Below are 20941 nucleotides of genomic sequence, written 5' to 3'. Positions count from 1 at the left end.
CTACCATGTTATCAATAAATTTGTGTATGTTTATTCAAAACCTGCCAAGGAGTCCAATTCATTTTGTTGTCTTTTTAAGTAATTTGTGAAAAGTTCCCATTCTTCTTTATAATCACAGTTGTCCTTTATCTCACAGTTTGTATGTCAGTTTAGCCAGTTCTGCATAGTTCATCAATTTCTCTTGCCACTGTTCTTTTGTCGGGGTTTCCTCATTCTTCAATCTGCCGCCGCAAAAACAAGCAGCCCCCCCCCAACAGCCTAGCTGGGGGCCCAGCAGGCCTTCCCTGAGGCCTAGCCAGCAAAAGCTGAAGAAGGCCGCAAAAACGCAGCCTAGCGAAGGAAAGAAGGCCGCAAAAATGCGGCCTAGTGAAGGAAAGGAGACTGCAAAAACGCAGCCTAGCGAAAGAAAGAAGGCCACAAAAATGCGGCCTAGCAAAGGAAAGTAGGCCGCAAAAATGCGGCCTAGCAAAGGAAAGTAGGCCGCAAAAACGCGGCCTAGTGAAGGAAAGGAGGCCCGCAAAAATGCGGCCTAGTGAAGGAAAGGAGGCCGCAAAAATGCGGCCTAGTGAAGGAAAGAAGGCCGCAAAAATGCGGCCTATCGAAGGAAAGAAGGCCGCAAAAACGCGGCCTAGTGAGGGAAAGTAGGCCGCAAAAACGCGGCCTATCGAAGGAAAGAAGGCCGCAAAAACGCGGCCTAGTGAAGGAAAGGAGGCCGCAAAAATGCGGCCTAGTGAAGGAAAGGAGACTGCAAAAACGCAGCCTAGCGAAAGAAAGAAGGCCGCAAAAACGTGGCCTAGTGAAGGAAAGTAGGCCGCAAAAACGCGGCCTATCGAAGGAAAGAAGGCCGCAAAAACGCGGCCTAGTGAAGGAAAGGAGGCCGCAAAAACGCGGCCTATCGAAGGAAAGAAGGCCGCAAAAACGCGGCCTAGCGAAGGAAAAAAGGCTGCAAAAATGTGGCCTAGTGAAGGAAAGGAGACTGCAAAAATGCGGCCTATCGAAGGAAAGAAGGCCGCAAAAACGCGGCCTAGTGAAGGAAAGGAGGCCGCAAAAACGCGGCCTATCGAAGGAAAGAAGGCCGCAAAAACGCGGCCTAGCGAAGGAAAAAAGGCTGCAAAAATGTGGCCTAGTGAAGGAAAGGAGACTGCAAAAATGCGGCCTATCGAAGGAAAGAAGGCCGCAAAAACGCGGCCTAGCGATGGAAAAAAGGCCGCAAAAATGTGGCCTAGTGAAGGAAAGGAGACTGCAAAAATGCGGCCTATCGAAGGAAAGAAGGCCGCAAAAATGCGGCCTAGTGATGGAAAAAAGGCCGCAAAAACGCGGCCTAGTGATGGAAAAAAGGCCGCAAAAACGCGGCCTAGTGAAGGAAAGGAGACTGCAAAAATGCGGCCTAGCCTCGTGGAGGGGCCAAGCCACACACACACACCCCCGATCCAGGCAAAACGCGAAGAGGCCAGTTACTTACCTCAATCCGGCCACCTGGACACGCTACTGATGATCCTGATCCTGGAAGGAAGAACAGCAAAAGAGGCTTGGGCCCACCCCCGGCCGGCCATCCATTGTCCTTCCTGGCCAAGGGTGGGTCAAAGGCCGGCCCAAGCAGGTGGGTGGCACCTGCCCAGGTGAGCCCCGCTCGGTGCCGCAAACCCCGCCCACCTGTGGGGAAGGGAGGGCGGATATTCTTCCATCCTTGCGCTATCATGGCTCTTGCCGCTGTTGTTGCATACATAAATAAATTCTTTGTTTTCCTTGGCAGGTCTTGTCCTACAATCCCTTACAAAAATGCTTCTGGTTTTTTAACAAATGTCCTTTTAAACATTTTCTTCAATTCATTATATATCATTTCCCCCCAAAAAATTAACTTCTCCACAGTCCCACCACATAGGATAAAAAGTCCCTTCTTTTTCTTTACATTTCCAACATGTATTTGACCCAGTTTTGTACTTTTTTGCTATCTGTACTGGTGTTATATACATCATTTTCATATAATTTTCTTTCAAAAGAGAACAGTCTGTAAATTTTAAATCTGTTTTCCACAATTTTTCCCAATCCTCAAATTGTACGTTATTTCCTATATCTTGTGCCCATTTGATCATGACTGATTTTACCTCAGCCTTTGTTTCGCATACTAGTAGAAGACTATCTGCACTCTTCAGCAGCTTCACTTCTTCTATAACTTCCTTTTGAAAATTGGAAGTGGCATAACTAAATCCTTTATTATCTTCTTTGTACATCTTGTGTAATTGCCTGTAATTTAACCAACTCTGAAAATGATCTTTTAGTTTCCATTTTCCTTCATGGTCCTTTAATAAATCTCTGTATGTAAGCCACTTCCCCTTTTTTACCAAGTGGTTTGAGCAACAAAGTTTCAATTGGTGACAGTCACTAAGGTGTCTTTTGTTCAATACTTTTATGTTTTCACATCCTGTAGAATTCTTTGTGCCATATTTTATCTGCACAATAGGGGTGAATTTCAGGAACCAAAAAGTCATATTGAAAAATACAGCTTTCGAACCCCTTCTGGCCCCCAAAATGGCAACTAGGCATTCCATTTTGGCGACTGTAACCCTGGCTTAAGGAGCCATTTGGCCCACCTGGCTTATATATCTAAGTTTCTAACACTGAGTTTTCAAAGTGTTGGTGCTGACCTTTAAAGCCCTAAATGGCCTTGGCCCAGTATACATTAAAGAGCATCTCCACCCCCAACGTTCTGCACTGAGTTTCCAGCGCCGAGGACCTTCTGCTGGTTCCCTCCCTGCAAGAAGTAATGCTACAGGGAACCAGGCAGAGAGCCTTCTTGGTGGTGGCACCCGCCCTGTGGAACGCCCTCCCACCTGGTGTCAAGGAGATAAAGAACCACACAATTTTTAGAAGACATCTGAAGGCAGTCCTGTATCGGGAATTTTTTATGTTCGGCTGTAAGCCACCCAGAGTGGCTAGGGAAACTCAGCCAGATGGGTGGGGTATAAATTATTATATATATATATATATATATATATATATATATATATATATGTATATGTATATGTATATGATATTATATATTGGTTGGCCACTGTGAGAACAGGATGCCAGACTAGGTGGGCCATTGGCTTAGTCCAGTAGAGCTGTTTTTAATGGATGCCTTTCTGATGTTTCAGGCATCTATGGAGGAGGAGGAGGCTGCAAATACCTCTGAGGCAGGCCAGGCTCAGGGAGCTATGAAACAGAGGCAGCCATGGCATGAAATGGAACAAGAAGTTGACAATGAGGAGGCCAGATGTCTGAGTAAGGAGAAGCTGTGCTTTCTGATCCTGCATTTTTTGATCCCCCCCCCCCGTTTGTTTCTTCTTCTTTAATATATATTTTTAAATGAAATTTTATGTTTTACAATTTAGAGTATTCATTTAAACAACTTTAAAATATCAATGACTTCTCTTCTTCTCTTTCCATAGTTCATTTTGCATAGCATAAATCCCTGCATGTTTTATATAAACTAAACCATTCAGCATTCCATTATTACATCCATCAAAACTTATTTACACTGTTGAATTTATCTTAATGCTGCCCACGTTTTCAAGCGTACAGAATCCCCCCCCCCCATGTATTCAATAAATATTTTCCAATCTTCTTTAAACAAATATTCTTCTTGTTCTCTTATTCTATAAGTTAGATCTGCAAGCTGCACATATTCCATCAGCTTAAGTTGCCCTTCTTCTTTAGTTGGGACCTCACTCGTTTTCCATTTTGGGGCTAACGAAACACGAGCCACCGTGGTGGCATACATGAATAACCTTTTTTGACACCTGGGAATTTCCATCTGAATTATCCCCCCAAAAAAGGACTCTTGGCTTTTTTGGAAAGGTACTTTTAAACATTTTTTTCAATTCATTATAAATTATTTCCCAATGTTCTTTGACCCTTTTACATCATCAAAAGGGTAAACGAGGGAGCCCCACAGTTCCTAGCCTTGCCTTTTAGTTTCACATCTATTGCTGTTAGTGCTTGTGTAATGGGGTAGTTTTGTTGACAAATTTACCATATTTTCAGCTCTATAGGACGCACCGGACGATAAGACGCACCTAGTTTGGGGGGGGAGGAAATAAGAAGAAGAAAATTCTGAACCCCAGAAGCCAGAACAGCAAGAGGGATCTGGCTTCTGGGATAACCTCTTGCTGTTCTGGCTTCGGGGACAGCCTTTGAAGCCACTGCAAGGCAGTGGGGTGAAGGCACCCTGCTGCCCTGTAGAGGCTTTGCGCACCTAACCCCAAGCTAGAACAGGGAGACGGAGCGCTGTGCAGTGCTCCGTCTCCCTGAACTGGCTTTGGGCTTAGCTGCACAGCCTGCATTTGCTCCATAAGACGCACACACATTTTCCCTTACTTTTTAGAAAGGAAAACGTGTGTCCTATAGAGCGAAAAATACGGTACTTTGCAGGCTCCCATAAACATCTGGTTGATCACTGTTGGTACAAGATTCTGGGCCAGATGGGCTTTTAGTCTCACCCAGCAGAGCTCACCTTAAAGCATTACAGTCCAGGAAAATCAAACAAAAATCTCCAGCAGCTGGGTCCTTCAGAGGGGATGCAATGTTTTCTTGTAGGAAAGGTTCCCAAAGCATTCACCTTATGACAATGGGTTTCACTGAATCTTTGGTGAGCTCAACCCCTGGAGTTTGGGGACAGGGAACATTGCAAATTTGGAATACTGGGGCGGGTGGGTGAAGTGGACAGCTAAGTTTTCCCACAAGCCTTTCCAGAGGGGAGAATGTGACTCACAATGGGGGAAGAGAGAGCAAACTGAGGTCTTGCTTGTCATTTTGGGTCTTTCTCTTTATTCCGACAGGTGATGTGCAGGTAGTTGAGAATGAGATAGAACCATGTGCGATTCTGCCAGGACTTAAGCATGAGGATGTAAAAGAGAACTTGAAACACAAGAGAGTTCCTACAAGAGAGAGACCCCATAAATGTGAACAATGTGGGACAAGCTTCAATTGGAAGTCAAACCTTATTGCACATCGAAGACTCCATGCAGGAGTGAAGCCATATAAACACTCCAGGGGTGCAAAGAGTTTCTGCCATACATCAAAAGTTGCCAGAAGTCAAGGAATTTGCACAGGAGAGATGCTCTATAAATGTGACGTGTGTGAAAAGAGCTTCAAGAGGAAGTCGAACTTGACTGCACATCGAAGAATCCACACTAGAGAGACATTTCATAAATGCTCAGACTGTGACCACAGCTTCAGTAACAGCACAAACCTTACTGCACATCAGAGAACCCATACAGAGAAAAAGCTAGAGAGTGGCACCAGTTATGCTTCTCAAGCAAGCTCTATTGAACATAAAACAATCCGTACTGAAGAGAGACCTTATAAATGCTCAGCATGTGAACATAGCTGCAGTAGCAGCACAAACCTTATTGCCCATTGGAGAGCCCACATAGAGAAGCCAGATTGTGGCATAAGCTCTGTTCCTCCATCAGACTTTGTTGATTATGACACAACCCGCTCTGTAAAGAAACATTTTATATGCTCCAAATGTCAAACGTGTTTTATGTCTCCCTTAAGCCTTGGAATACATCAGCTGGGTCACAAAGAGCAGGTGCCGTAGAAATTTTCAGAACTTGTTTGCTAAATGAAAGGAAATAAAGGAATTCACACAGGAAATGCTTGGAGTGTGGAGAAAAGTGTACACCTTCTTTCACACCAAAGAACCCACAGAGGGGAGAAATTATGAGAGAATATCCCAATGCCTGTAACTCGTGCGATCGGGTTCTGCCTTAAGGTTTCTGAGTCTTTGAAGACAGTCACAATGCACTGCTACATTTATCTAGTTATCTTATGTGTAAGTGCCTGCCTTTCGTGGGCACATGGGATATTTTGATTATTTAAAACTACATAAAAACTATACTTGCGAAGTACATGTTCTCCCCACCCCTCAAGTTCTGGGCACTGTGGTTTGTTAAGGGCTGCTGGGAATCCTAGCAAACTACAATCCACAGAATTCTCGAGGGCCAGGAATGTGCTTTGAATGAGCTTTGCAGTTATAGTGTATACATGGCCTTGTTGAACAAGTGTAACAAAGTAGAGTTTCTCATTTAAATGTCCAATAAATGACACTGTTCTCACTCAACACAGTTAACAAACATTCTTTGTTTAGATGTCAGTAGGGTCCAATATTAAAAGTAGTACAGTGGTGCCCCGCAAGACGAACGCCTTGCAAGACGGAAAACCCGCTAGACGAAAGGGTTTTCCGTTTTGGAGGTGCTTCGCAAAACGAATTTCCCTATGGGCTTGCTTCGCAAGACGAAAATGTCTTGCGAGTTCCTGCGGGTTTTTTTTTTCTTTTTTCCCCCTTTTTCTAAGCCGCTAAGCCGCTTATCTGCTTATCCAATAAGCCGCTAAAAGCCGCTAATAGCCGCTAAGCCGCTAAGCCGTCAATGGGCTTGCTTCGCAAGACGAAAAAACCGCTAGACGAAGAGACTCGCGGAACAGATTCTTTTCGTCTTGCGAGGCACCACTGTAGTAGTATTAGCCGGTCTGTATAAGGCCTCAGCCACACTTGGACTTTTAATGTGTTTCTCTCTCTTTTTTTTAACCTCTTTTGCCCAGAACTGCTCTGGCAGAAATTGCTGTACTTAATTGAAACACAAACGTTTTAAAATGTGGGGTGGGGGTGTTATTGGGTTGTTGCTTTTTTGTTTTTATTATGTACTTTTAGTTTTTTTATTGTAATTTTATCCTGTGAACTGTCCTGAGAACTGTGGGTAAATGGAGGTACAGTGGTGTCTCGCAAGACGAAATTAATTCGTTCTGCGAGTTGTTAAGTCTTGCGATTTTTTCGTCTTGTGGAGCGCGGATTCCCTGGGTATTAACGGTTTTACGAAAAAGGAAACAAACTCGCAACACGTTTTCGTCTTGCGAAGCAAGCCCATAGGGAAAATCGTCTTGCAAAGCAACTCAAAAAACGAAAAACCCTTTTGTCTTGCGTGTTTTTCGTCTTACGAGGCATGCGTCTTGCAAGGTACCACTGTATATACATTCAATAAATTATACTAAAATCAGGCCAGGAAAAAAAATGTTACAAGTTCCAGGGGGAGCCCCTGCAAAAGGTTTTCCCATGTTTTAGGGTTTGCCTTGACCCCAAGCTCTATGGGGAGACTAAGGAATGTCCCCCACCTGCCCAAGTTCACCTGCAGAGAGGGGAGCAGGAGAAAGATCTGCCCCTCCATTGGGAAAAGATTTCCTACCCCCATACAAAGGGGGAAAGACCTATAAATGCATTGTTTTAGCGGGAAAATATACAGGAATGCAAGAACTATGGGAAATGTAAATATTAGGGGAAATAGCCTTTGCAAAAGCGTGTACATTAGGAGTGATCGGCACCAAAATTCTGACCAATTTTCAAGAGGTCTTTAAAAATAATAAGATGTGAAAATCTGGACAAACTGGTAACTAGAAAAAGGAGACACGGAAAAAAAACTTACATTGAAATGGTTTGCTTAATAGGGTTTTTTTTTAATCCCTCTCCATACTCCCTCCAGCAGGAGCACCCATCCCCCACTAATAATATGACCCACCTGCAGCGCCTCCACGAGGAAGGACAGCCGCAGCCAAGCCCAGCATCTTCCCCGGGGAAGTGGGACAGAAATGGAAGCAGGAGCCTCTGGGCTGCTCCAGGCAGAGGCGCTGGTCTCGCCTCCGGAAAGCCCCACTGGATCAGCTGCACAGGCGCCCCAAATAGTTTTTCTAAACTCAAAGAATCCCAGACGTCACAAGTTCATGTAGGGTAGAACTTGAACCCAGAGCTTCAAGGGACAATGAAGAAGACCCAACATCAGGAAGAAGTGCTTTCTGGCAGTCAGAGCTTCTGAACAGAGCAACCGGGTCCCCCTCAGGAGGTCGCGGCCTCTCCTTCCTTGGAGGTTGATGAGCAGAGGTCGGGCGGCCATCTGTCATGGGTGCTGGAACTGAGATTCCTGCATTGCTAGGGGTTGAGCTAGATGACCCCAGGGGTCCCTTCCAACTCTACGATTCTATGATAGGGTTTCTATTACCCCCCTCGCACCTGTTGGGATACTGCCAGGGAGACATAGGCCATCACTGCCTCCACGCCGACTCCGGACTCCGGACGTCCATCGACCTCCCGTAGATACAGTATCAGCAATTAGCGACATGAGCTCCAGAAAATAGCTTCCCACATTCCAGAACTCTATCAGCAGATAATGCACAGCAAAAGTTGCACTCAGGAGAGCATTATTTAGAAAGTTTATTCAGCGTTGGTCAGAACAAAGAAAACATGTCTGTCTGCTAGCGTGTTCTGGCGCAGAGAGAGAGAGAGAGACAGACAACAGCTCTATCGAAACAGAAACATCTTGTGAACAGGAAATACGCAGGCTGTATGACTCACATAGCCTGCTCCCTTTTAAGGTGGAATGGAAATATCCTAACAGCACCTTCCTCCTTGTGTGTGTTTGGTGGATTGATAGCAGCACACACAGGAACCCAGAACTCAAGCATCCAAGACAGATGGGCATCCCACCTCTGCTTCAGAACATCCCAGAAAGGAGAGCCCGCCCCCTTCCACCCCACAGTCAGGCAGCTCTTACTGTCAGAAAGTTCTTCTTGAGCAGGGGTCAGCAAACTTTTTCTTTTTTTTTTCTTTTTTTCAAATATTTTTTATTAACCGACCAATCAAATCAAATCACATGAAATCACATCACATAAATTCCGAATTACAAAGCCGAATTTTAAATTTTTGTTGAGGGGACCCATATTTCAAGTTCCGAAGGGGGATTCCGATCAACTTCTTGCTACTGCGTTCATATCCAAATCAGTCCAAATAATGTTCATAATTCTATCCAGTCTTATCTTGCTGTTTCCACATCTCATCTTGTTCGTATATTTTTTCTTTTTTTCTTTATGATCTCTTCTGATAATCTCCTTAAGCAGATAAACACCAATAATAATCCTGTGTGAATTTTTCCGTTCGTCCAATCCTCATATTGAGATGGTTTCCATATATCATCGCTTTCATAAATAACATTGCTCTTTCCATCAATAATCTCAGGATCTGTCGTTCTTAAGTCCCACTGAGGAGTCTCACCCACAATATAAAAACAGCTCTTTTCCTCCTCCCAGACTCAAGTCCTCTGACAGAGCTTGCCAACATGGCGACGGTATTTTTAACTGCGTCATTCCAAAGCTCTTAAACTTTCCACGCTCTTCTTAAAACATGCTTTGGTTAGAAAATTTATCTCCACACAGTCGTAAATCCACAGCTTAAGTCATTAAAACGGCATTTCTGACTTGGGGGGGGGGGATTCTTGGTTAATCACATAGAGGAAATAAAGGAAAGTTTTTTCCCCTTCCCCCATCCAGTCCCTTTGCCATACCGAGTCTTGGCATATCTTCTCATGATTGATTCTTGTTCCTCCGACTCGTCTTGTTTATCAGATAACTCTTCAGTTAGCAGTCTTTACTCCCCCTCCTTCCTTGAAATATGTGCATTCGCTTCTTCCTAATTGTTCCTTTTGAAGTTATTGCAGCTAGAGGCGCGGATCAGAGACAGCGTCCAGGAGCACCGAGATCCACAGGAGGGCATTCTGCCTAGTGCCCCCATCCCCACAAATTCGGGGGTGGTATAGGGCACAGCAGGCAAGGGCAGCCCCCCCCCACAACCTTGGGGGTGTAGGGAGGCTGTTTACTCCCATCACAGCCTCCTAATTACCTCGTGTGGGTCGGAGAGATGTTATTGTCAGCCATCTTCTGATGCGCCCCCTAGTGGCCCCTGGTCAGCAACCTTTTTCAGCCATGGGCGGGTCCACTGTTCCTCAGACCTTGTGGGGTGGGGGGGGCCGGACAGTATTTTTTTAGGGGGGAAGTACGAATTCCTATGCCCCACAAACAACTCAGGGATGCATTTTAAATAAAAGCACACATTCTACTCACGTAAAAACACCAGGCAGGCCCCACATATAACCCAGAGATTCATTTTAAATAAAAGCACACATTCTATTCATGTAAAAACATGCTGATTCCTGGACCGTCCACAGGCCAGATTGAGAAGGTGACTGGGCCGCATCCAGCCCCCGGGCCTTAGGTTGCCTACCCCTATACTTGAGGTTGGGTCGGAATCTCCTTTCTTGTCACCTGAAGCCATGGGTTCGAGTCCTACCTTCCAGGGAGTTTAGAACACCTTTGGGGTTTTTTAAGTTTAGCAGGGGAAAGGCAATTAAGAGGCAACGCAATAGGAATTTGTACAATTATTCACAGCATAAAGCGGGCAGAGGAAAGTTTTGGTCCCGCTCTCCTAACACTTGAACTGGGAAGCTGGATGCGGGGAGATCCAGCTCTTCTTCAAAACACAAAGTCCAACTCTGGGACTCACTCCCCGAGGAGACAGGGATGGCCACTGTTATAAGTGATAAAACTGCTCCTTTCCCCTTATGGGGCACCCAAGAGCCCATATAGAGTCCTTTTGTAGGTTCTCTATCGGTAGGAGAGAATAACAGAGACCAACCAGAGAATATTGAGAAGCAAAGCAGCTAGTAAGCCTGATCTTTATTAACTGTTGCAACAGGGTGCTCCCCCCACATGCAGCAGAAGGCAGCCTTGAAAACAAACCTTTATCAAATGCAAGGAAACCTCTTTTTCTGCTTATACGTGCAGATCTTCTCAAAATAATATTGATGTACACATGCATTAAGGAATGGAAAATATCGTTTAATTATCCACAAAATGGGTATGCAATTGTCAGAAATAAGAGCAGGGAATGGTCCTGGCTGCGAATCTGAAAGTTCAAGGTTGGACTATAATGTACCTCAGTCACCACTCTGTCCAAAAGCACAAGCCTCATCTTCTACTGGGACACCTCCCCAGCTAGATTTCCATCTCAGAGTCCTGGTGAGAGCTCTAAGGAATGGGAGCTGCAACAGGAAAGATCCCACCCTTCCTGCTCAGTCCAGCTTTTGTGGTTGCTCACTCAACGACCATTTCTATGGAGCTGCTTCCTTTCCTCTTCAGGCAAAATTGATGAAATCCAGCTCTCGTTTCATCCTCAAGGTGACTTCCAAAGTGCCCTTTTCGGAGAGGAAAGAGGCCTTCCCACTCTTGGTATCCACAGGGTGAGGCAGGTGCAAGAGAAGCTTCCTGGGAAACAGAAAAGTAGAAGCTGTCACCTGAAGCTGCCGTATGAGGAAAAGGAAGGAAGGAAGGAGAGGAGGAGTTTGGAGGAGTTTGGACTTGATATTGTTGGTTTGCAAGCCCCCTCCATACAGGCTGGCTCCTCTCATTGTCCTCGGAGCTTGCTTACCGTAACCTCCTCTGGCTGACATCCAGACAGACCAGGGAGATTTTGATAGGCGACATTTTCCCAAGCATGGGTAAAATGCACAACCCCTCCCTCCTGCTTCCGCAGGGGAAAGAAAATAAGTCAGAAATCTATTTACATGATGTTTATTTCTGACATTACAGCACTAGAGAAAAACACGTCCTTTCAGTTCAGTTCTTCCAGCAAGTCTGACAAACTTCCTGAACATGCGCACACAGAAGGTTTCAAGTTACACTCTTCACAAAGACTTATCCAGCCTGTGAACGTCCTGGGAAATTCTTCTTTCCCACAGATAAGCGCATCATGTGGTGTCAACAATCTGGCTGTCTGCAGTGGTGATGTTTCCATATACTGACAGATATCCCGCTTTATCACTACCTGAAGGAGTCAGGTCAAAGCTGCTAACATTCTCATTTCCCTTCCTCCCCCACAACAAACACTCTGTGAGGTGAGTGGGGCTAAGAGACTTCAAAGAAGTGTGACTGGCCCAAGGTCACCCAGCAGCTGCATGTGGAGAAGCGGAGACGCGAACCCGGTTCCCCAGATTACAAGTCCACCGCTCTTAACCACTACACCACACTGGCTGGAAGGAAGGAAGGAAGGAAGGAAGGAAGGAAGGAATCTTTGTGGCCAAGGCTGAGGGGGACCTCTGCCTCAAACATTAAAAACTTCCCATCAGATGCCAAGGAAATAAACATCTATCTGACTTTTAGAAGACATCCAAAGAGAAGTTGGAGGTTTTTTGTGTTTTCAATATTTTGTCAGAAGCTGCTCAGAATGGCTGGGGCAACCCAGTCAGATGGGCAGCATATAAATAATAAAATTGTTGTTGTTGGGGGAGCACACAAAGAGTTCAGAAACTCTCCCCACCAAAACCAATAATTTCCTTCCTTCCAGATCTTTGGCAGCCACTGGTTCCCACTTTCAAAGCTTTTTCCTGCACACAAAGCTTGTGTGCATCTTTCTGAAAGCACTAGCCAAGACTCAAGGGTGTACTAAGAAAAAGGCAGAGAATAGAGAGCATTAAAGGTAAAGGTACCCCTGCCCGTACGGGCCAGTCTTGCCAGACTCTAGGGTTGTGCGCCCATCTCGCTTAAGAGGCCGGGGGCCAGCGCTGTCTGCAGACACTTCCGGGTTATGTGGCCAGCGTGACAAGCTGCATCTGGCGAGCCAGCGCAGCACACGGAAACGCCGTTTACCTTCCCGCTAGTAAGCGGTCCCTATTTATCTACTCGCACCCGGGGGTGCTTTCAAACTGCTAGGTTGGCAGGCGCTGGGACCGAGCAATGGGAGCGCACCCCACCGCGGGAATTCAAACCACCGACCTGACGATCGGCAAGTCCTAGGCGCTGAGGTTTTACCCACAGCGCCACCCGCGTCCCTATAGAGAGCATTACCAGACACCAAAAACAGCCAGCCCCTGTCACCAACCCTGAAGTGTCGCACTGGAGGTCACAGACCGGCACCAAGTCTGCCTTTCTACCCAAGAATCTTCACACTGCCAGTCAGCCAACCAACCAGCGACCTGTGTTCATGAGTTCCTTTATGAGCAAGCGGCTGCTGCCAAATTGGGCCAAAATAATTGAGGGGAACTTCCACACCCCTCCTCCCAGCTTACTTCTCTGGGCTCCGGAGATCAAGAACCTTTTCCCGGATATCAAGGGTAATGTCTGAAGCCTTCGTATCTGGAAGTTTGATTTTAATCTGAAATGAAAAACAGAGGTGGTTACCAGGGAGCACTGATACAGCTCCTTGCTGGGGTCACAAGGGACTCTAGGTGAAAGTATTATTATTATTATTATTATTATTATTATTATTATTAATGTAAATAATAATAATATAATTTATATACCACCCTATACCTGTAGGTCTCAGTGTGGTTCACAACATAAAGTTATAATTTAAAACCCCAAAATACATAATAAAATAACTAAAACAATTAGCAATACTAATGTATACAAACTATTCACAAATACACTCCGTAACAAAAGCCCCGAAACAATAGCCTAGCCCGCAAAAACAAAATCCAAATGAATATATAACACTTAAAAACAATTTTGAAGAACCCCACCCCCAAATAAAATGGCACCCAGCCAAGTCAAAGGACCCCTGGACAGTTGTCCAATTGAATTGAATTCATGGGGTGCGGACGAGGGGATTGTCGCTTGTCAGCAGACAGCTTTTCTGGGTCATGTGGCCAGTATGACTAAACTGCTTCTAGCTCACAGAAACGCCATTTACCTTGGTGCCGCAGTGGTACTGTTTATCTACTTGTGCTGGTATGCTATCGAACGGCTAGGTTGGCAGGAGCTGTGACAAAGCAATAGGAGCTCACCCCGTCAAGCAGATTCGAAGTGCAGACCTTGCGATCGGCAAGCCCAAGAGGCTCCACGGTTTAGTCCACAGCACCACCCACATCCCCGTTAAAACCCCATCCCTGTTAGAACAATGGGCCAAATACAGTGGTACTTCGGGTTAAGTACTTAATTCATTCCAGAGGTCTGTTCTTAACCTGAAACTGTTCTTAACCTGAAGCACCACTTTAGCTAATGGGGCCTCCTGCTGCTGCCGTGCCGCCGGAGCAAGATTTCTCTTCTCATCCTGAAGCAAAGTTCTTAACCTGAAGCACTATTTCTAGGTTAGCGGAGGCTGTAACCTGAAGTGTATGTAACCTGAAGCGTATGTAACCCGAGGTACCACTGTACATTAAGAGGAAGAGCCTGGAGAGCCTGTTTCTTACCAGCATGTCCTCACAGCAAGCCGTAGACGCGTCCTTCCTGCTCATTCCCAGGAACATGTCCTCTGCACTCACATGCTGCTTGAATAATATTTCATATCTGTGAAAGACGACAATGTTCACCAGCAAGGCTGAAAGCCACTGGGGTGGGGGTGAGGCACCTCTTTTCATCAGCTGCTGCCTGGCAGCCCCTACACTCCCAACGGGGCAGAGCCCAATGCTTTCAGTTCCTGATCAGCCACTGCAACCCCAAAAAGCAACTGGAGGGAGGTGGACAAGCATTGGCCTCCAGCTGCCAAGCAATTATGTAGCAAGCTGCTTCTGGCTGTGTCCTTCTTTCCCATCCACAATTCCTTCTTGGATCCTGAACTTCACAGAGCTTTTCTAACCAATATCAATTAATTTTCCATTGGGCAACCATTCTCTCTCTCTCTCCCCCCCCCCACCCCCCGCCATGCCAATTTTTTAAATTTGGAATGAAGCAAATTTGGGAACAGCACATTCCCTTCCTATGGATTTTAAGAAATGCAAGAACATAGCTGAGTATTGCATTTCAAGCATGTAATGCCCCTAATATACTTAAGCAAAGTAAACTGAGTTATTTCTCTACAAGAAAGAACTTGGCCTCTTGGGAAAAACTGTGGAAAACAACAATAAACTTCTCGGCATGCTATACTCTAGAAGAGAACCTACGTAAGATGTTATATAGATGGTACCTCACCCCTAGTAAACTTGTAAAAATGTATAAAAAGGGAACCATGTTGGAAATGTGAAGTGATTGAAGGGACATTTATACATATGTGGTGGGGGTGTAAGAAAGCCAGCGTGTATTGGGAGATGATATACTCAGAACTAAAAAAGATGTTAAGAGTCTTATTTCCCAAGAAACCAGAGATGTTCTTATTGAGTATAGCAGAAGGAGAAATACCCAATACAGCAGTACCTCTGGTTAAGTACTTAATTCGTTCCGGAGGTCCGTTCTTAACCTCAAACTGTTCTTAACCTAAAGCACCACTTTAGCTAATGGGGCCTCCTGCTGCCGCTGCACCGCCGGAGCACAATTTCTGTTCTCATCCTGAAGCAAGGTTCTTAACCTGAAGTACTATTTCTGGGTTAGCGGAGTCTGTAACCTGAAGCGTATGTAACCTGAAGCGTATGTAACCCGAGGTACCACTGTAAAGTACTTAGTCTTTTCCTCTATGCAATAACAGCGGCCAGAATAATCTGTGTCCAAAGGTGGAAGGACAAAAATAGTCTCGCAAAAGCAGACTGGCAGAATAAGCTAATAGAATACACGGAGCTAGCAATGTTAACTGCAAAGAAAAGATATCAGGATGAGTCAGATATAAAAGAAGAGTGGGAATACTGTACTTTGATGAATATTTAAAGAAATATAACAATCAGATAAACTTCCAAGTGGGGTTAGATATATGAGCCGCAGTTAAAAATAAGCAGAAGAGGGTTGGCAGTTAAGGAGATGCAAACAAGGACTAAATAAGAGGGATGTGTGTGGTAACCAAAGAGTGTAAAATAAATGACGACAACTATATAATTGATGTACTAAGATATGTAAAATGCATTTTTAAAAAAATTAAGAGAACTTTGTCTATAGATTTGGTAGCAACGCCTGTTTGAAACAGCAGAAGACTTAATTGCCTCCTTCTCTCTGCCAGGACGGTGCCTGCCCTGCCTGTCAGCTGCTCCAGAGCTACTCATGTGTTGCAGCAATTTCAATGCAATTTATAAAGCTGCACTCCTAACCCCACTTCCTGACTGGCACGGTATGGCAGCAGCAGCCAGCCAGATGTTAGTTATCAAATCTTGCAACCAGACATCTCCACTTACTCGCAAAAGGCCTGTTGCCTGTGGTGATAGGCGACTGGTGCCCGGTTAATTTCAAACACTGAACCAACACATACAAGACTATCTAAGAGAACTCCGTCATCCAAAGGCAAATTAGAGCATGGATTTGGAAGAGAGGCAAGCACTCCTGGGAGGGCATGTGGAGCTCAGATGGGCTTACTCAGGCTGTTCCCTGGAGTCCAAGGCATCGTCACTGTACTCGGAATCCTCTGGCACGTCCTCTGCACTCCAGATCTCTTTGCTGTTCCCATATTTCACTTGAGTGGAGGCTGCAAGCAGGAAGACAGAATCACCTGGTTTACCTGTCCTTGCACAGCTCCCTGGCCTTTTGATACTTGCAGGGCAACAGGCCACGTCTGGCTCATAACACACTCATGGCACAAGGGAGCATCTAAAAGACAGTGTCAGTAAATCAACAAGCACCTTGGTTTTCAAGTTGTAAATCCCATTAATCACTGGCTGAAATCCCATTAATCAGAGATGTTCATACATCACTACAAATAATGATTTAGTACCTGTTACAATGCCATTGGGGAAATTGCTACTGGTGTTAGAAAGGATGGGCTTATATATAGGCCAGTGCTTTTTGTTGTTGATGATGATCATGGTGTTGTTAATTAAATTTGTATACTGCCCTATACTCATAGATCTCACGATGGTTAACAACATTATTGGTAAAAAATTAGGTGCCAGTATTCATACATTAAGGGACGCGGGTGGTGCTGTGGGTTAAACCATAGAGCCTAGGACTTGCCGATCAGATGGTCGGCGGTTCGAATCCCTGTGACAGGGTGAGCTCCCATTGCTCCTGCCAACCTAGCAGTTCGAAAGCACGTCACAGTGCAAGTAGATAAATAGGCAGGAAGGTAAATGGCATTTCCGTGCACTGCTCTGGTTCGCCAGAAGCGGTTTAGTCATGCTGGCCACATGACCTGGAAGCTTTACGCCGGCTCCCTTGGCCAATAAAGCGAGATGAGCGTTGCAACCCCAGAGTCGGCCACGACTGGACCTAATGGTTAGGGGTCCCTTTACCTTTACTCATACGTTAGTAAGAGTCTTGTGCATTGCTGCAATTCCAAGTTTTATTATTATAAGGCCAGCCTCACTCTAAATAGAGGGAGCTCAAAGAGGATCCATGGACATTCTGTTGCCCAAAGGCTCACAAGGCCCTCGACCTGGCTGTATGTGCTCCTTGCAGGCCTCCTGTTAAGGGAGCTACAACAGTGCTGGCCACTGAGTTCTCCTCACTCCTCTTTCTGTGTCTTCTTGCCCTATGACAGTGGTTACAGGGAGCATAATGGGATCTGAAGGCTGCAGCTGCCTATGCCACCAGGGCTCACAGGGCAGGAACACTGTTGTGTGTTCTGTGTGATGCATGGAGGTGCCTTGCAGCTCTGTCCTTGTTATCGAGTTCACTGATTCCTTCCATGTGTGAGTGGCATCACTTGGGTTTGTTGTTTCAATGGATGCTGAGGGTATCCTGCTGTTTTCAGATTTCCTGAGTGATGCATGGACATGACGCTGCAGGCAACCTTTTGATGGCATATCAGTGATGTCCCTGTGCACCCTTTGTTGTTGTTGTTTAGTCGTTTAGTTGTGTCCGACTCTTCGTGACCCCATGGACCAGAGAACGCCAGGCACTCCTGTCCTCCACTGCCCCCCGCAGCTTGGTCAGACTCATGCTGGTAACCTCGAAAACACTATCCAACCATCTCGTCCTCTGTCGCCCCCTTCTCCCTGTGCCCTCCATCTTTCCCAACATCAGGGTCTTCTCCAGGGAGTCTTCTCTTCTCATGAGGTGGCCAAAGTACTGGAGCCTCAGCTTCACAATCTGTCCTTCCAGTGAGCACTCAGGGCTGATTTCCTTCAGAATGGAAATCACCCTGCGCACCCTGCTGTTACCATAAAGCAGCAATGCTGCAGCAAGCAAAGGCTCCAGCAGCTCAGTCAGCTGCTTGTGGCTGGAAAGCCAAACAGGATGTGGGTGACTGTTGCCATGGAAACAAAGGGGCAGTCCATTCTGTATTGAGCACCGGGTGTTAGCTCAGTGTGTGTGTCATATGACCTGTACAGGATGTACATGGGTGGAGTTTGGAGTTTCTCTCTGTTTGTTGAAGAGAGCAGACATCTTTACTGTATGACTGCTGAAGACAGGAATAAAAGCAATGTAGATACATTTCTGTCTGAGTCTGATTCCCCTCCCTGGGGATATGCAGGGAGCAGGGAGGAGGAGAAGCAGTTGGTGTGTTTTTCTCACAGCCTGAGGAAAATCGCCGGAACGGACCTCGCGTGTTTTTCCTGCCGGGAGTCGCCGGAGGGAGGTCAAAAGAATTCAGCCGGTGCCTGGAGAGATAGGCACATACCTCTGACCGAGCCTGAATTCTAACACCTGCTCCCCCCAAAAAAAATCTCCTCACTCCTTGCTTTGTGGCATAATGATTAGAGTGTTGGACATGGGAGAGCTGGGTTTGAAACCCCACTCATAAAGCTCACTGGGTGTCCTAGAGCCAGTCACCATCTAACCTACCTCACAGGCCTAACCTACCTCACAGGGTTCCTGAGAGGATGAAATGAGGAGGAGGTGAACCATGTACACCACCTTGAGCTCCTTGGAAGATAAAGGTGGTACATAAATGTAATAAATCATTGTAACACCCGGCTTACCTGTGGGCGCTGCTGCCTTTGGGGGGCCAATGTTCCCTGGGCCTGCGCTGCTCACCTGAAAAAAGATTGCATTCAGCCCTTGTCCGTTAGCTGCCCTGAAGAAGGCAGGTCTAAAGCACACTGAAAGCGCAGAGGCTTATGAAGATGATGGAATATGCTGAGATGACTAGACTGACTGTTAGAATTAAAGATGAGGGAAAAAATTCTTGAGGAATGGAAATATTTTGTGGAATATGTCTTTTAATAGCATGGTTATGTGAAAACATATGCAGCATTTGAATTATAGCAACAGATGAGAACCGATAGTTTAGCAAGTTAGAATTAATGTATATAATGGGTAAAATATAAGTAATATAGCAGCTTGATTTGGTTAGAAAAGAACACTATGGAAGGGTGGATGGGAGTTCAATCGATAGGAAATATTTGTTCTGAATGCTGGCTAAAGATATAAAAGCCATTTCCTAATATCTCAAGAGCTGTCACATGGAAGAGGGGACAAGCTTGTTTTCTCCTGCTCCAGGAGGGTGTAGGACTCGAACCAATGGCTTCAGGTTACAAGAAAGAAGGTTCCTTATGTTTACATCAGAAAGAACATTCTGACAGTGACAGCTGTTTGACTGTGGAACAGTGTCCATTGGGAAGCTGTGGACTCTCCTTACTTTGGAGGCATTTTAAACAGAGGTAGGATAGCCATCTGTCAAGGAGGCATTAGCTGAGATTACTGCATTGCTCTTTTTAAAAAATATATATTTGGTTTTACATATTTAACATAATCACACCACAACATATCCACAGATTAAAGATTCCTCCAAGTCTCTGGACCCTCCCACCTTCCCCTCCATGGGTTCTGTTGTTAAACCTTTTCTACTGCATCTTTTTTCAACAATCCAAATTTTTTATCACTCCATTATGTCCATATTTCTCGTTACATTACAAATGCTATTGCAGTCCTGCTAATGTTTTCAGCTGCTTTCTCTTCAGATCGTATAAATCTTCCGCCTTTTACTAAAGATCCCTGCATTGCGGGGGGTTGGAATAGATGACCCTCAGGGGTCCCTTCCAAGTCTACGATCTAAAAGAAATGGCAATAACTCTAGGATTCTAAAAGAAATGGCAAAATCTGAAAATTTAATTAAAAGGTCATGTTTAAAGAGAGAAATAAACCCCTGGAGGGGGAGGGGGTCTCCCCATCCCACCCCAGCCTTCCTCTCACCCAAGGCCAGATTTAGGTTTGATGAGGCCCTAAGCTACTGAAGGTCATGGGGCCCTTTTATATGTCCAGCTGTCCTTTGTCAACAACAAATTGTCGCTGTTTTTTGTGTTGAATATATGCTAGATGGTACAGTGGACACTCGGGTTGCAAACGTGATCCGTGTGGGATGCACGTTTGCAACCTGCAGCGTTTGCAACCCGCAGCGGCACGTCTGCGCATGTGCGGGTTGCGATTCGACGCTTCTGCGCATGCACAAAGCTCAATTTAGCGCTTCTGTGCATGTGCGACCACCGAAACCCGGAAGTAACCCGTTCCAGTACTTCCGGGTTTCGGCACGTCCGTAACCTGAAAAACACAAACTCAAGCGTCTGTAACCCAAGGTATGATTGTAATTTATGGACCTAATAGGTATCTAAAGCCATTTGTACAGAACAAAATATGCATTTTTTCAAAGTAATTGTTGAACTGAAATACAATTAAGAAGAAGTATATTAATAGTGAAATATAATTATATTGGGGGGAGAGAGAAAGTGGAGCCCTAAGCTTGTTTAGCATATTTCAACTCTGGCTCCGGCCTGGTGGAACGCTCTGTCTCAAGAGACCAGGGCCCTGCAGGATCTGATTTCTTTCTGCAGGGCCTGTAAGACAGAGTTGTTCCGCCTGGCCTTTGGCTTGCAGCCAGTTTGATTCCCTCCCTCCCTCTCTCTTTTTTTTTTCTTTTCCTTCTCCTCCTGCGATGAGGCTACATTTTAATATTTTAATGTTCCATTATTTTAATGTTGTGTTTTATTTTTGTTTTTAAGTTGCAATCATTCATCTTGTTTTTATTATTGCTTGTAAGCCGCTCTGAGCCCGGCCTTGGCTGGGGAGGGCGGGGTATAAATAAAAAAATATTATTATTATTATTATATAGATAAATCCGGCCCTGCTCTCACCCCTATCGCTCTTGCTCCGTCCTCGTCCTCCTCCTCCGGCGGCGAGAGCAACTGGGAGAGAGCCAGCAAGGAGGAGGCCGAGCAGAGACCCAGCTCCGGGGGCTCCATCGCCGGGGCGGCTGCAGGGAAACTCGCCGCAGCGCCCACAAAACCAGCCCAGAAAACCCTCTCCCGCGTCGCCACGGCAACGGCCCCACGGCGCCTGCGCGGGCGCAAGGAGGATG

The 20941-nt window shown here is 45.7% G+C and overlaps 3 protein-coding genes across 3 annotated transcripts in view; 1 reads left to right on the top strand and 2 right to left on the bottom strand.

The window, feature by feature from the left end:
- The first annotated feature begins 3054 nt into the window (after positions 1-3054).
- Positions 3055-6158, top strand: LOC307208943 (uncharacterized protein). Its single transcript, XM_079963994.1, has 2 exons — positions 3055-3264; positions 4821-6158. Exons 1-2 carry the CDS (start codon positions 3114-3116, stop codon positions 5582-5584), a joined length of 915 nt encoding a protein of 304 aa, XP_079820120.1. The 5' UTR covers positions 3055-3113; the 3' UTR covers positions 5585-6158.
- A 4344-nt stretch (positions 6159-10502) lies between these two features.
- On the bottom strand, positions 10503-20893 carry DNAAF6 (dynein axonemal assembly factor 6). The gene is made up of 6 exons (XM_079964134.1): positions 20718-20893; positions 18570-18624; positions 16066-16174; positions 14046-14142; positions 12924-13009; positions 10503-11124 (listed from the first exon to the last, which is right to left on the bottom strand). Exons 1-6 carry the CDS (start codon positions 20823-20825, stop codon positions 10995-10997), a joined length of 585 nt encoding a protein of 194 aa, XP_079820260.1. The 5' UTR covers positions 20826-20893; the 3' UTR covers positions 10503-10994.
- LOC307208582 (uncharacterized protein) overlaps positions 15167-20941 on the bottom strand; it is a 91367-nt gene continuing 85592 nt past the window's right edge. Inside the window, exon 5 of the transcript XR_013835194.1 lies at positions 15167-15188. The gene's annotated coding sequence lies outside the window, so the exon portion shown is untranslated. The remainder of the gene's footprint in view (positions 15189-20941) is intronic.

Source organism: Podarcis cretensis, assembly GCF_951804945.1.
Source record: "Podarcis cretensis genome assembly, chromosome: 2".
Taxonomy (NCBI): domain Eukaryota; kingdom Metazoa; phylum Chordata; class Lepidosauria; order Squamata; family Lacertidae; genus Podarcis; species Podarcis cretensis.
This window is presented reverse-complemented; position numbering and strand designations above follow the sequence as displayed.

Coding starts and splice junctions, on each gene's coding strand:
- LOC307208943 (XM_079963994.1), top strand. CDS start 3,114: ATGGATGCCTTTCTGATGTTTCAGGCATCTATGGAGGAGGAGGAGGCT. Junction 3,265..4,820: donor TGAGGAGGCCAGATGTCTGA/GTAAGGAGAAGC, acceptor TTATTCCGACAG/GTGATGTGCAGGTAGTTGAG.
- DNAAF6 (XM_079964134.1), bottom strand. CDS start 20,825: ATGGAGCCCCCGGAGCTGGGTCTCTGCTCGGCCTCCTCCTTGCTGGCT. Junction 16,175..18,569: donor AAAGGCAGCAGCGCCCACAG/GTAAGCCGGGTG, acceptor TCCTGCTTGCAG/CCTCCACTCAAGTGAAATAT. Junction 13,010..14,045: donor CTTGCTGTGAGGACATGCTG/GTAAGAAACAGG, acceptor TTTTCATTTCAG/ATTAAAATCAAACTTCCAGA.